Genomic DNA, 15,528 nt, shown 5'->3' with positions numbered 1-15,528 from the left:
AAAGTTTTATTACCGGTAATTCATAGTTTTTAATAGTTATCTCAGATGAATTATCATTCATCTCAATATTCATACTTGATGTATGGTTCACTTCTTGATTGTCAATGTTTTGGTTTTCATCAAGATGTGTTTTTAATTGTTCGGATTTCATGTATTTTATTTCTGTAAATATAAATTAAATATAAATGTAAATAATATATTATTAGAAATATGTAATAGTTATAAATATTTATTACCTGATTCCTTTTGTTCAAGTTTTAATTTCAGTTTCTCGTTTTCTTTTTCTATGAGTTCTACTTGTTTCTATTATTGCATATTATTGATTAAGTTAATTTTAAATATTTTTACTGTATACTAAACCTATCTACCCTATTTAGTTCTGATTCCTCAAATTATTTTTTTATTTTAAGCTATCTTCCTGAAAGCGAGTAAAATTTTTTCAAAAATTGGTTTACGTAAACATTGAGTTAATAATACCTTGTATAATTTTTTTTGTACAGTTATCTGAAACTGTTTTTTTGTAAGTCGATTACTTTTTCCAATAGAGTTTTATTTAATTCTGACATCAATTTTTGCTTTTCGATTGTACTCATTTTATTTTAGTTTAGTTCTCCTTGTGTTTTGAATTTACTTTACAATCAATTTACTCTACTATCAACTAACATACTTTATAATAAAGTAATGTTAATTGATGTAAATAATGTTAATAGCTATGAAATGTATTTATATATTTTATAAGATTTATAAAAATTTTTATTAAACATCATGTCGCAAGTAAAGTAATTAATAAATCATTAAATATTAAATATTATTTTTGACCATACAACACTGTGGTATTTCATTTAGTAGACTGTATTCAACTTGGCCTCCGATGAACGTTCAATACATCTTGAACTGGCCTTCGTCAGCCTTAGGGCATGTACCATTCCCTGATTGGCTAGAATCATCACGTGATAAACCCTTCCCTCCCCTCGTAATTTTTGCGTCGCTGTTTTGATTTTAAACTAAACGTTAGGTCAGCTGTACTTGGTTGTGCATTATATATCAACGAAAATAAACAATAGTTTTAAATTTGTATGTACAGTATCCTGGGGCGCGTCAAGTGGCGAATCAGACGAATCAGGATTCGTCTGATTGCTCTGATTACACTGATTTTCCACTAGACGGTCTGCTTGCTGTTTCTAGGTACACAGCGTTGCCTATTTTTGTATGGGCAGACGGGAAAATTTAGGAAAACAATGAGGGAACTAATAGCGATTCTTAGTGTGTTTTTAGAAATGATGAACGAAGAAGACGATGAAATCGAAGTGATCGTGAATGAATTGTCGCCTAGTTTAGCGTTGTTTTTGGCAATACAGAACCATCGTCTGGGACCTACAAGTTTTGTTGGGATTACCAATTATATCCAATATACCGTCGAACGGTACACAGACGAATTGTTTAAACAGCATTTTAGGATGTCACGAACGGCATTTCAGGTATTACGAATATTAATTAATGTACATCTTTAGATGCATTTAAGAATTGCTGATATGCACATTCAGGAACTTAAACGGCGATTTGAAACATTTCCAGAGGTGACTACAAAAGTAGCTTACGTCCCACCTGATGTGAAACTATACTTAACAATATGGACACTGGGAAACCAAGATTCATTCCGTGCAATTGGGGATAGATTTGGCATGATGAAAGGTAAGAAAAGGCAAATTTAGTTGTGCAAGAAACTGCATGTAATAAATTTGACGTCCTACAGGTGATGCCCATTTTATATTTCTCACCAATTGCCTGATTATTAAAGCTAATTCAACTAATTTTATTACATGGCCGCAACGTAACCAACTGGTGGATGTCGTTGAGCAATTTTCGCTTCCCTACACAATTGGTTAGTTAATTTGCTGTTTTGTTTTCATTCATTGGGCCTCCAAGTTTCAAATCTGTTGTGCCTGTCATTCATAGCCGTCGTGGACAGCACTTTAATCAAAATCTATCAGCCAATGCAGCATTTCGCTGCTTACACATGCCGAAAGAAATTTTGTGCAGTTATTTTGCAAGCAACTAGCACGAAAAGTCTTAAATTCACCAGTGTTAGTACGGGCTGGCCGGGTTCCATGCACGATGCCCGTGTGTTTGAGAATAGCGCATTAGGACGACAGCTACCGCAAATACTTGGGGGTATTATAGTATTATCGCACTACATTATTTTACTACTAAGCGTTACATTCAATTACAGGAACTGGTTATCATATATTGGGAGATCAGGCTTATCCGCTTTCTGATTACCTCATGAAATCATACCCAAGAACGAGGTTAACCGAAGTAAGTATTCATATCTGTTCTTCTACCATTGTTTGGTACCTGCACTACCGTTTAATTTTGTTATGTACTTTGATTAGACGCGTCGCAGGTTCAACCGCACTTTGAATAGTGACCGGGCATGCATAGAACGCGCATTTGCGTTATTAAAAAATAAATGGCGGAGACTAAAATTTTTATACATGCTACGGCTGGACCTCATTCCCAGCGTTATCATAACTGCTTGCTGTCTCCACAACTTCGTCATCGAAATAGATGGAATCGACCAGGGGCTTTTGCAAGGCGCGGAAGTTGATGAAAACGAAGATCACTTCTATGAAGACAACAACAATAGGTTGAATGGCAAAGCAAAACGTGACCGAATAGCGTCTATGCTGGAATTCTGAAGAAAATACATCAATGACTCAATAATCTCTTTTCATGGTTTTTTTTTGCAGCTCGACACGAGGAATCATTGAAAAAAATGCATTTATTTTTCTTAAACGAAAATACAGAAATTTTTCTTACAGTGAGCAACTGAAACATTACAACTGAGATCATCTTCAACTGAGATCACTTCTGAGTTTCTTTAAATCAAAAGGATAGGAAAAAGAGCGCATTACTTTTCTTCTGCGTTCTTTAACAGCCCTTCTACGGCCGTTGCCAGGCGGCCATACACGACAAGTTTTTCTTTTTGGGTTGCAACTAGAGCCTTTAGAGATTCACCTCTATTTCTTTCGGCATCTAAAAGCAGCTTCTTCCAGTCCGACTTAGGGCAGGAATCCTCAAAGTTTCTTTTCTGGACGGCCGGTGTTATACCCTAAAAAAGAACGTATGAATAACGGTTGAATAACCAAAAGAGTTTCATACCAAAACAGTACATACCTTGGCTTCTCGTACTTCGCCATCAACAACCTCTGCTACGTGTTCAAGGGTGACGACAGGATTATTTTTTAATAACACATCCATTTTTGCCATGAATGGCCATTCAGCTTGGCGTTGGGAGGACTTATTTTGCAACGGGGAAGTCAGCTTGTGGTAGCGCTGCTTAAGGTTGCGCCACTTTGCACTGCAATCTGCGTCAGAGCGGTTGAATATGCCCTGCTTTTTCATTTTTTCAGCCATCTGTAAAATAAGAAATGTATTACAAAACGGTGTGATAGTGAAAATAATGGTTGAATACACTATGGACGTCAAAACAATATCTTACCTTTTCCCAAAGGGTTGCTTTTTTCACATTTGGCAGGGAAAACTGAGGTAACATAATCTTCATGATGTCTAGCAGCGTAAAAGTCTCCTCTCGGCTCCATTTCCGTCCGTCAACGATCTCGTCTTCTGACTCCCTTTCTACAGGACCAGAAATCGATGGTTTGGGTGTAGCTTTCTTCGAAGGAGGCAAGACTTTTGTTGGCATTTTCGACACCTCGTCAAGCTCGTTGATTTGGTCAGGATCGGGATCCACATCGTCCCCATAAAATCCTGAGTAATCAGGTGGGGCAGAAGACTGCCGAGCCATGTGTGTAGGTGGAGCCACACGTCTCTTTTTTCGTCCTTGGGTGACATGATGGACCCCATCCCCTACCTCATTAGCCTCAGTTTCTGCTAGTTGAAACGAAGAAGAATCAATATACCTAAAACTGACTTAACATGAGTATGTATAATACCTCGAGGGACATTACTGGTGGGACACTTCTGCTCAGATGCTGGCCATTTTTTTGTGGGATCATGCCTTCACGAAGCATGACACGCAGTTTTTCCTGGACGCCTTCAACCAATTCATCAATATATAGCTGATCTATGAGAAAGAAAAAAATCAGTCACATTTTCGTGGTCCTAAATGACGTAAAACATAGAAAAATTTTAACTTACACGTGTTAAGATTGTCCATCATGGTGGGTGTGAGATACAGCCCGATATCCCCTTCCGAAAAATTAAATATAATAAAATGTTCCGTAACTCCACATTCTATTCTATTTTCCATATTCATTTTAAACGACGTGTTTTTTCAAAGGCACAAGCACTACACACCACGCGCTATCTTTCTGCTAGTAGGGACCGCAATAACAATGCACCCCTAGATTTACCTGATTTCTTGAAGCCTCGTAGCGGCAATCAGATCGAACTACACTTTACATAGGGCCTTATGGAAAATCCTGATTCGTCTGATTTGCCACTTGACGCGCCCCATCTCTAAAAATTTGTATAAATTGATATACGACATCTAGTCTAATAACAATAACTGTGTTACAAAATTATGATATTATCACATGTTTCTGATACTTTGAGATTGTAAAGACTGTTGGTTTTCATGATCTGTTTTCATCACATTCAAAGATTTTTATTTGTCAACAGCTTAATTACATTAATGGTCGCATGGCTTAGATGGCAAAGTGCCTGCCTAGTAAGCAGGAGATCACGAGTTCGAGTCTCGTTGGGACCTATTAGTAAATTCTTGTGTAATTTAATTTCTGTGTTAATCTTTAGGGTTTAAATAGATATCGTCTCTAAAAGTTTGTATAAATTGATTAACGATATCTAGTCTAATGACAATAATTTTGTTACAAAATCATGATATTATCACATGTTTATGATACTTTGAGATTGTAAAGAATGTTGGTTTTCATGATCTGTTTTCATCACATTCAAACATTTTTAATGGTCAACAGCTCAATTACATCAATGGTCGCATGGCTTAGATGGCAAAGCGCCTGCCTAGTAAGCAAAAGATCACGAGTTCGAGTCTCGTTGGGACCTATTAGTAAATTCTTGTGTAATTTAATTTCTGTGTTAATCTTTAGGGTTTAAATAGATATCGTCTCTAAAAGTTTGTATAAATTGATTAACGATATCTAGTCTAATGACAATAATTTTGTTACAAAATCATGATATTATCACATGTTTATGATACTTTGAGATTGTAAAGAATGTTGGTTTTCATGATCTGTTTTCATCACATTCAAACATTTTTAATGGTCAACAGCTCAATTACATCAATGGTCGCATGGCTTAGATGGCAAAGCGCCTGCCTAGTAAGCAAAAGATCACGAGTTTGAGTCTCGTTGGGACCTATTAGTAAATTCTTGTGTAATTTAATTTCTGTGTTAATCTTTAGGGTTTAAATAGATATCGTCTCTAAAAGTTTGTATAAATTGATTAACGATATCTAGTCTAATGACAATAATTTTGTTACAAAATCATGATATTATCACATGTTTATGATACTTTGAGATTGTAAAGAATGTTGGTTTTCATGATCTGTTTTCATCACATTCAAACATTTTTAATGGTCAACAGCTCAATTACATCAATGGTCGCATGGCTTAGATGGCAAAGCGCCTGCCTAGTAAGCAAAAGATCACGAGTTCGAGTCTCGTTGGGACCTATTAGAAAATTCTTGTGAATATTAATTTCTGTGTGAATGTTTAGGGAAGAAATAGATATCGTCTCTAAAAGTTTGTATAAATTGATATACGACATTTAGTCTAATGACAATAACTGTGTTACAAAATTATGATATTATCACATGTTTATGATACTTTGATATTGTAAAGACTGTTGGTTTTCATGATCTGTTTTCATCACATTCAAAGATTTTTAATTGTTAACAGCTTAATTACTGTCGAGTCTCGTTGGGACCTATTTGTAAATTCTTGTGTAATTAAATTTCTGTGTTAAGCTTTAGGGTTAAAAATAGATATCATCTCTAAAAATTTGTATAAATTGATATACGACATCTAGTCTAATAACAATAACTGGGTTACAAAATTATGATATTATCACATGTTTATGATACTTTGAGATTTTAAAGACTTGTTGTGCATCCGCACAAAGGAAAGGGGATGTGGCGGTATGGCAACAGGGCGAACGAGGGGAGTAGACGACGAGCAGGATCGGTGAGAGAAGACGCGACGGCAGACTCAAAAATATAGCTGAGGGCACATGAGTTGTAATTGTCGTGTTATCAGGTGTATTGAGCCACTCTTCGTTTGTCAAATACAGCCCACTCGCTGATCACGGTGTTGTGTGTGTGTGTTAACATTAATTCAACCAAGCGGATAGCAATTGGTCACATTGGTGCCGAAACCCGGGAACGAACTTAACTGTGTCCGCGCGTCGTGTCGCGCGGTGCCGGCGTCGAGGAATTCTCACTCGTAAGTTAGCAAAACTCTGTAATCAAGTCTTAACTAAGTTATCGAACAAATGCATAAAATGTCTGTTACGAACGTCCATCTCGAACGGCCATGCGGCACATTTCGATCCCCACCTCCTCCCGTGACTCCCATTTTTCCTTTTTTTTTGCAATCGAGCGCGAAAGGACAAGAGACGTCTATCGAACTCCGCCTCTTACCACCTAACCTTCGCATCTCCATACTTATTCCATCCCTTTTCCATTACGCTTTCTGTTTTCCTTTCTTTTCTCGTCTTCGTAATTTGAGGGGCAATTTTCTTGCTTTAATGTTTGAATGGAAGAAAGAGCATCGGAAGGGTGGTGGTGGCGTACTGAACTAGAGATATATGGTCATTTACACCTCTAGTTGAGAAATCTGCCGCGCGGCGGTTTAGTGATAACTACGTTTAATAATGAAAGGGACAGCGAATTCCAAGGGAGTATTTGAGTTCCATCACAGTAATGCACAAGATATATTTTATTTAATTTAACGCGGGCTTCTGTCTTTATTTAATTTAACAAGTTCAAATACAGCCCTTTATTCTTCTGTTCCTGTCCAAGGACTTAATAAAGGCAAAAAAAAAAAAATAAATAAAAATAAAAAAAAAACAATAAAAAATAAAAAAAATATATATATATTTAAAATAAAACAACAATATCAAACTCGCTGTATGGAGCTGCTTTCTGCAATCTCTATCCAGTTTAGGAGCATGATTATGTCTGAGCACCAAAGTTTTGCATACGATCTCCATTAGCTTGTTTTCATGATTGTAACGGGAACCCAATTCTCCCCGCCGGGTTAGAATCGGCTTTCTCTAAATGATCCCCGCCATCCACCTTTATCTTGCCCCTCTAATACCTCCCTGATGCCTCTGACCCGTATTTTACCATCCTTTTCTTGTTTCCCCCTTTTGATTTGAAAGCAGCGTCTCTCTATAACCAACCAAGTCGAGCTTATCAAACCTTTCATCTCGAAAAAATTCATTTCACTTATTCGTACCCATATTTCGAACATTAACAAATAACGTCTTTCTATCACGCACCTAAATCGAACTTACGAACACGAACAAAACCCCTTTGATTCAAACATCCACCAATTACGTTTTTCTGTCACCCACCCAGATCGAACTTACAAACGAACAAACCCTTCAATTCGAACAAAATTCTCGAAAAGTACCAACTCGCTGACCACCATCATTAGCCACGCCTTTATCGACCTGGGATCATGGAAAACCTCGATATGATGGCCGCCGCGGATTTGTTCAGGCTACGAACAACCATGAAGCGTCAGCACACGAACCTCGTCGCGCGAATTCACGGGATGATCAACAGGCGAGCGTCGCGGGTCGAAGTCGAAGTGTTGTCGACAACTCTCGCAAATGTGCTGGAGCGGATCACCGCAGTTAATGATCAATACGTTATTACGGGTGGACTCGATGAACAGGAGCAGGCAGCCGCGGAAACTTACATTCAAGAAGTAGCTGCATTAAGTGAACAAGCGCAGCTTGCCATTGGAGGTTATGCCCATGCCGTGGCCAACAGAACAGCTTGGAATGTCACTGACTCGAACGCTAGCCGCGTTCTGCAACCAATTCCGCTGGCAATTGCAGAAGAAGTGCCCGAAAACGAAATCGTCAACCACAACCCAATTGTCTCGGGCCTTGCCAAAAGTCGCAATCATGAGGACGATATAGGAGGAACACAAGCTGCTCGTAATATCACCGCTGCCCAACAGCCTACGATTGGCGCTTTAATTTCGAATTTGGATGGAGACAAAAGCGCCCGAAACGCCTCTGACGAGGCCCACCAGGCAAAAAGGAGGAGAATCGAGCTCGAGTTTGAGCTCGAAAGGAAAAGAGTAGAGCGCTCTCGCAAAATGGATGATCTGCTCCGTCAAAGTGAACGAGAAGAAGAGGATCTCAAAATGGCAATTGAACGTGAAAGGATTCTGGCTGGTGCATTCGAGGGAGCGGTTGACGGGAGCCCCATCCATTCTTCAACGCCAAGAGGGAACGTCATAAATCCAATAGAACAATCATCTCGAACGCCACAGTCTTGTGAAATAACAACATCATTCGCTCCACCCAGTCGCTGGCCTAAAATTGCAGTCGAAAAGTTCAACGGGGACCCACGCAAATGGCAGAGGTTTGCACACGGCATTCACGCTACCGTTCGCGACGCAAATATTCCGGACTCATACAAGCTCCTTGGTCTGCAAGACAGCATAATGGATGACATCCGCAAGAGGATGGGCCACCTTTTCAACGGGTCGTACGCGTTTGAAACGGCATGGAATGAATTAGAGAGCAAGTATGGAAATCCGGGTCTAATCATGCAGGCGCATAATCAGCACTTACTTCAGGTTCAACCGTTTAAAGCTGGGGATTTCAATGCGCTCTTCAGTCTTGCCGCAGATGTCCGAGATGCCGTATCAAGCGTCCCAAATGAGCACTTAAAAGAGTTCACGTATTCTACTGTCATTACTTCGCTCGCCTCAAAGCTACCGATTCAACTGCAAATCGATTGGGGTAAATTCGCCTACTCGCTTAGGCCGAGTTTGCCATCGCTAAGAGATTTTGACAAATGGATCGATATCGCCGTTGGGGCAGAAGAATATCGTGGAATTCGCCTCTCAACTCCCGGAAGCAACGCAAATAAGCCGGCCTCGAACTTCATCCCACGTCAACAAAGCAACTATGGTCAACCTGGTAGCAGCGGCTATCGTGGCCCGACGGTGTTGACCAACCGGGTTCAAGACAAGATCGCTACTCCAAAGTGTCCTGCCTGCAACGCGGATCCGGGTCACCGCTTCGAATACTGCAACACCTTCAAGCGCATGTTGGTTAACCAGCGTGCTGCCCTCTGCGCTGACAACAATTATTGCTTCAAATGCCTGGTTCAAGGTCACTACGGAAGAAACTGCACCCGCGCTGACGTGAAATGCAAGGAGTGTGGAAAGGCCCACAACACCCTGTTACACGGAGCTGATCGTCAATTTCCGTCTTCGAAACAACAAGGTAACGACCAACTTAACGTATCAATGATTCACGCACCTACGCCAAACAAGCTGCGCTCTGTACTGCTAGCCATACTGCCCGTAACTATTAAAAGCAACGAATCCGTCGCTGAGACCTTTGTCGTTTTGGATCCAGGCAGCGAAGCAACACTCATCACAGACAATCTCGCAGCCAGGTTAAATTTGTCAGGGCCATCTTTTCGTGTTCGCTTCGGCAATTTCAACGATTCCGTTACCATAAATTCAAAAATCGTGTCATTCCGCATCGCGTCATTGGGGTTGGAAGTGCCTGTAACCGAAGCATTTCTTGTCCCCAAGATCAGCCTATCCCCTAGGAAAATCAACTGGCCGGTATTGAAAAAAAATTGGTCTCATCTCGCCGATTTAAATTTGCCAGCAATAGACTCTTCTAAAGTCGGCGTGTTAATTGGAGCCGACCAGCTTTCTGCTCATGTTCAAAGGGGAATTAGAGAACCAATCGAAGAAGACGGACCTACTGCGGTTCTCACCCAATTTGGATGGTCGGTGATAGGGAAAATCCCGCACTTTCTCGTGGCCGGGCCGAGCAAGAGAAAATCGGTCAACATTCAGTCAATTGCTCAAGATGTAGCGCTATGTAGCCTCGTTGAACAATTTCACTCAACCGAGTCCTTCGGTACAGATGCAAGTGTGCCTGCTCTTATTTCCACAGAAGATGCTCGGGTTCTGAAGGTGCTGGAATCGTCGGCGCTTTTCATCGGATGCGGCTGGCAGGTGGAACTTCCTCTTAAATCTGAAGGATTTGTCTTCCCCAACAACAGAAAACAAGCTGTATCAAGATTTTATGGCATGGAGCGTCGGCTCTCACTGCCAGAAAACCAGCAGTATGCAGAAAAGTACAACAACATTGTAAATAAGCTTATCGAATCCGGCACCGCTTCAATTGTCCACCCGTCCGCCATTAACGAACCAAAGGGAATGGTTTGGTACTTGCCGCACCACTTCGTTGAGTATCCAAACAAGCCCGGAAAGATTAGGGTGGTAATGGATTGTGCGGCAAGCTTTTCGCAGGTTTCGCTCAACAATCAACTTTTCCGCGGACCGCCGCTGCTCCCAAAACTTGTGGGAGTGCTCCTACGATCAAGGGAATGTCTTTTTGCACTCTCTGCGGATATAGCGGCCTTCTATCATCGCGTCGGGATCCCAGCGAAGCACCAGTCTCTCCAACGATTTGTCTTCCGCGAATTCGGAAGCAATAAACCGCTAAGGACATATCAAATGACGACCTTAGTATTTGGAGCAGTTCATGCATCAACCGCGGCCATCTGGGTCTTGCAGCATGCGGTCAGCCAAAACAAAAATTATCCCGAAGTAGCGTCGCGAATAAAAAATAATTTTTATGCTGACAACTTATGCGACTCCTTCGACACAGAAGCGGAAACCATCAAGTTCGCAAGGGACGTCAGAGAATCACTAGCAATAGGTGGGTTCAAGCTGACAGGTTTTGCATCTTCATCAAAAAGGGTTCTCGAAACGATCCCGTCGGAGGATAGAGCTGACTCCGTCCTTGACTTGAATTACGACGCCCTGCCAACGGAATACATATTGGGTCTTGCATGGGACTGCAGTGGCGACTGCTACAAGTTGAGGGTAAAGGATCTTTCCCCAGTCATGACAAAGCGGGAATTGTTATCGGCGATGTCAAGAGAATTCGACCCCCTTGGAATGTGTCTACCGGTCATTACGTATGCGAAGCTGCTATTTCAAGAGGTCTGTAAATTGAGAACAGGAATATCGCCGTTTAAAAAGCCGATAGGTTGGGACGAGCCTTTGCCAGAGTGCATTCTGGAAAAGTGGAACAAATGGGCCGGCTCGCTGTCGTCCCTCTCTCAAATTTCCATCCGGAGATGCTTCCGATCGGGTGACGAGAAGCTTGCCGATTGCACATTCGATCTAATCGTGTTTGCGGACGCGTCTCTTCTTGCATTCGGATCTGTCGCTTACCTGAAAACAACTTATCGCAAAGAGGCGCATCTCAGTTTTGTTATGGCAAAGGGTCGTATCGCCCCCACTAGCGTCCTGAGCATACCCAGACTGGAGCTGCAAGCCGCGGTTCTAGCGGTCAGAATAGCGCAGACCATCAGGAAGGAAATGCGCATCCCTATCGAATCCGTCGAGTACCGAACCGACTCCGAAATCGTGCTTCACCAGATCAATTCCTCGCATCACAATCATCCGATTTTCGTCGCCAACCGAATCGGCGAGATTCTTCGTCATTCAAGTCCCAATCAGTGGAAATTTATATCCGGTAGGGATAACCCGGCCGACGACTGTACTAGAGGCGTTACGCCTGATTGCTTCAAGTCTAGCTGTCGGTGGTTGACAGGTCCAACTCAGTTGCAATTGTCAGCCCCGCAGCCGGTGATTGTGAGTCAAGCAGGGGATCCCGACTCATTCATCGTTCGGTCAGTATGTGCCCTTAATGTCTCGCCTTATCCCTTAAAGGTCTCGTCGCCTGTTGTGTCAAATTTTATTGCTGATAGCCAAAACGGCCTTGCCCGGTTGAAGCGCGATGTGGCCCAGTCGCTTCGTAAAGGCACAATAATCGAAGAGATCACCAACGATGAGCTAAAGCAAGCAATGCGAATCTGCATCATTGTCGCCGCGGAAGAGAAGTTTCCAAGAGAAGTCGACGCTTTAAGAAGAGGGAAACCAATCCCGAGAGATTCTGCATTGCGTAACGTAAACCCGTACATCGACCCTACAGACGGATTGATGAAAGTAGATGGCCGTCTAAAGCATGCCGAGCTTCCCGAACACTCTCGGCATCCCATCATTCTCGCCGCGGACCACCGTCTTACTTCTTTAATCATAGCCGACGCTCATGATGAGATCAACCACGCCGGAGTAGAGCACACTCTCTCAGTTGTCAGGCGAAAGTACTATTTAACTCAGGGCCGGCGGGCCGTACGAAAAACCTTGGCGCGCTGCGTCAAATGTCGGCGCAGGTGTGCGCAACCTCGACCACCGATAATGGCTAATCTTCCCAAAGAAAGGCTGCTACCATTCGTCCGACCCTTTTCTACTTCTGGTCTTGACTTCTTCGGGCCTTTCAACACAGTTATCGGCCGACGCACTGAGAAGCGCTATGGTCTCCTCGTCACTTGTTTCTCCACCCGCGCTGTTCATCTGGAGCTGGTTTATTCTCTCTCTTCCGACTCCTTTTTGATGGCGTTACGCCGATTCATTGCCGATCGCGGCCATCCAGGCACCATATTCTCCGACAACGGGACTAATCTGGTCGCGGGTGAGAAGGAACTGCGCGAGGGGATTGCGAACCTGAACTCAAAGCTTGTGACCGAAGAAATGATCGATCGTGGAATCGACTGGAAGTTCTCGCCGCCTTCCGGCCCGCATTTCGGTGGATCATGGGAGCGCCTCGTCGGCTCCAGCAAAAAATCTCTGCGGGCTGTTCTAGAAGAACGTAGCGTTACCGATGAAGTGCTACTCACCGTTTTAAAGGAGGTTGCATCGCTTCTGAACACTCGACCCTTGACGCATGTTTCGACTGACCCGTCTGAACCGGAACCATTAACGCCGAACCACTTTATTCTTGGCTGTCATCATCCCCAGTATCCCCCGAACGTCGAAGAAGAATTTAGCGATTTGTCTAGACGGCGCTTCAGGCAGTCGCAGTTCATTGTGAATCAATACTGGCGCAGATGGATGCGAGAGTACGTGCCAGAGCTGATTGAGCGGAAGAAATGGAATCTAGCCACTCCCCCGCTCCGTGTTGGCAACCGAGTGCTCATCATGGATGAGAACACTCGCCGTGGACAATGGTTAACGGGCACCGTGTCAAAGCTATTCCCAGGAGATGACGGCCGCATCAGGCGTGTCTCTGTCAAAACTGCAACATCCGAATTAATTCGTCCCGTTGTAAAACTTTGTTTGTTTTCAGACGCATAATTGGCCGGACGGGACTGTTGTGCATCCGCACAAAGGAAAGGGGGTGTGGCGGTATGGCAACAGGGCGAACGAGGGGAGCAGACGACGAGCAGGATCGGTGAGAGAAGACGCGACGGCAGACTCAAAAATATAGCTGAGGGCACATGAGTTGTAATTGTCGTGTTATCAGGTGTATTGAGCCACTCTTCGTTTGTCAAATACAGCCCACTCGCTGATCACGGTGTTGTGTGTGTGTGTTAACATTAATTCAACCAAGCGGATAGTAATTGGTCACAAGACTGTTGGTTTTTATGATCTGTTTCCATCACATTCAAAGATTTTAATTGTTAACAGCTTAATTACATCAATGGTCGCATGGTTTAGATGGCAAAGCGCCTACCTAATAAGCAGGAGATCACTAGTTCGAGTCTCGTTGGGACATGAATGTTAATTACTGTGTGAATCTCTAGAAAGAAATAGATATTGTCTCTAAAAGTTTGTATCAATTGATATACGATATCTAGTCTAATGACAATAACTGTGTTACAAAATTATGATATTATCACATGTTTATGATACTTTGAGATTGTAAAGACTGTTGGTTTTCATGATCTGTTTTCATCACATTCAAAGATTTTTAATTGTCAACAGCTTAATTACATCAATGGTTGCATGGCTTAGATGGCAAAGCGCCTCCCTAGTAAGCAGGAGATCACGAGTTCGAGTCTCGTTGGGACCTATTAGATAATTCTGGTGAATATTAATTTCTGTGTGAATCTTTAGGGAAGGGACATATATCGTCTCTAAAAGTTTGTATAAATTGATATACGGCATCTAGTCTAATGACTATAACTGTGTTACAAAATTATGATATTATTACATGTTTATTATACTTTGAGATTGTAAAGACTGTTGGTTTTCATGATCTGTTTTCATCACATTCAAAGATTTTTAATTGTCAACAGCTTAATTAAATCAATGGTCGCATGGCTTAGATGGCAAAGCGCCTGCCTAGTAAGCAGGATATTACGAGTTTGAGTCTCGTTGGGACCTATTAGAAAATTCTTGTGAATATTAATTTCTGTGTGAACCTTTAGGAAAGAAATAGATATCGTCTCTAAAAATTTTTATCAATTGATATACGGCATCTAGTCTAATGACAATAACTGTGTTACAAAATTATGATATTATCACATGTTTATGATACTTTGATATTGTAAAGACTGTTGGTTTTCATGATCTGTTTTCATCACATTCAAAGATTTTTAATTGTTAACAGCTTAATTTCATCAATGGTCGTATGGCTTAGATGGCAAAGCGCCTACCTAGTAAGCAGGAGATCACGAGTTCGAGTGTCGTTGGGACATGAATGTTAATTTCTGTGTGAATCTCTAGGAAAGAAATAGATATCGTCTCTAAAAGTTTGTATCAATTGATATACGATATCTAGTCTAATGACAATAACTGTGTTACAAAATTATGATATTATCACACGTTTATGATACTTTGAGATTGTAAAGACTGTTGGTTTTCATGATCTGTTTTCATCACATTCAAAGATTTTTAATTGTTAACAGCTTAATTACTGTCGAGTCTCGTTGGGACCTATTTGTAAATTCTTGTGTAATTAAATTTCTGTGTTAAGCTTTAGGGTTAAAAATAGATATCATCTCTAAAAATTTGTATAAATTGATATACGACATCTAGTCTAATAACAATAACTGTGTTACAAAATTATGATATTATCACATGTTTATGATACTATAAGATTTGCCAGGCGTGTATTTATTAGACTTCTACAATAGCAATACAATCAAACCAAGAAGCATGGCACTACTCTGAATATTGTTGCGAATAACACTGCTTTTATACAGAATTGCTAGTGGCACATTGGGTGTGGCTTAGATGGCGGTGGCGTGTGGTCACTTGGTCATGTGGGCGTTGCCTTGGTGTACACCTTGCGTACACTCAATGTCCGTGCAGATTTGCCATCTTCTGTAAAGCGTAAATAATGCAGTTGTCTCGTTACATTCCTTCCCCCCTGTGCGGCAGGATAAATTGGTCCTCCAATTTTACCTTTGTGTGCAGACTACAGGTCTTAGGAAGGCAACGTGAATTGCGCCAA

The 15,528-nt window shown here is 41.7% G+C and overlaps 2 protein-coding genes across 2 annotated transcripts; both read left to right on the top strand.

The window, feature by feature from the left end:
* The first annotated feature begins 1,277 nt into the window (after nucleotides 1-1,277).
* LOC123474562 (protein ANTAGONIST OF LIKE HETEROCHROMATIN PROTEIN 1-like) lies at nucleotides 1,278-2,699 on the top strand. Its single transcript, XM_045176775.1, has 6 exons — nucleotides 1,278-1,478; nucleotides 1,545-1,692; nucleotides 1,754-1,882; nucleotides 1,957-2,172; nucleotides 2,231-2,316; nucleotides 2,394-2,699. Exons 1-6 carry the CDS (start codon nucleotides 1,278-1,280, stop codon nucleotides 2,697-2,699), a joined length of 1,086 nt encoding a protein of 361 aa, XP_045032710.1.
* Nucleotides 2,700-7,668: 4,969 nt separating this feature from the next.
* On the top strand, nucleotides 7,669-13,424 carry LOC116922302. The gene has a single exon (XM_032928677.2). The coding sequence runs from the start codon at nucleotides 7,686-7,688 to the stop codon at nucleotides 13,422-13,424; it is 5,739 nt and encodes a 1,912-aa protein (XP_032784568.2). The 5' UTR covers nucleotides 7,669-7,685.
* Nucleotides 13,425-15,528: the final 2,104 nt, after the last annotated feature.

This window comes from Daphnia magna, linkage group LG7 (assembly GCF_020631705.1).
Source record: "Daphnia magna isolate NIES linkage group LG7, ASM2063170v1.1, whole genome shotgun sequence".
Taxonomy (NCBI): domain Eukaryota; kingdom Metazoa; phylum Arthropoda; class Branchiopoda; order Diplostraca; family Daphniidae; genus Daphnia; species Daphnia magna.
This window is presented reverse-complemented; position numbering and strand designations above follow the sequence as displayed.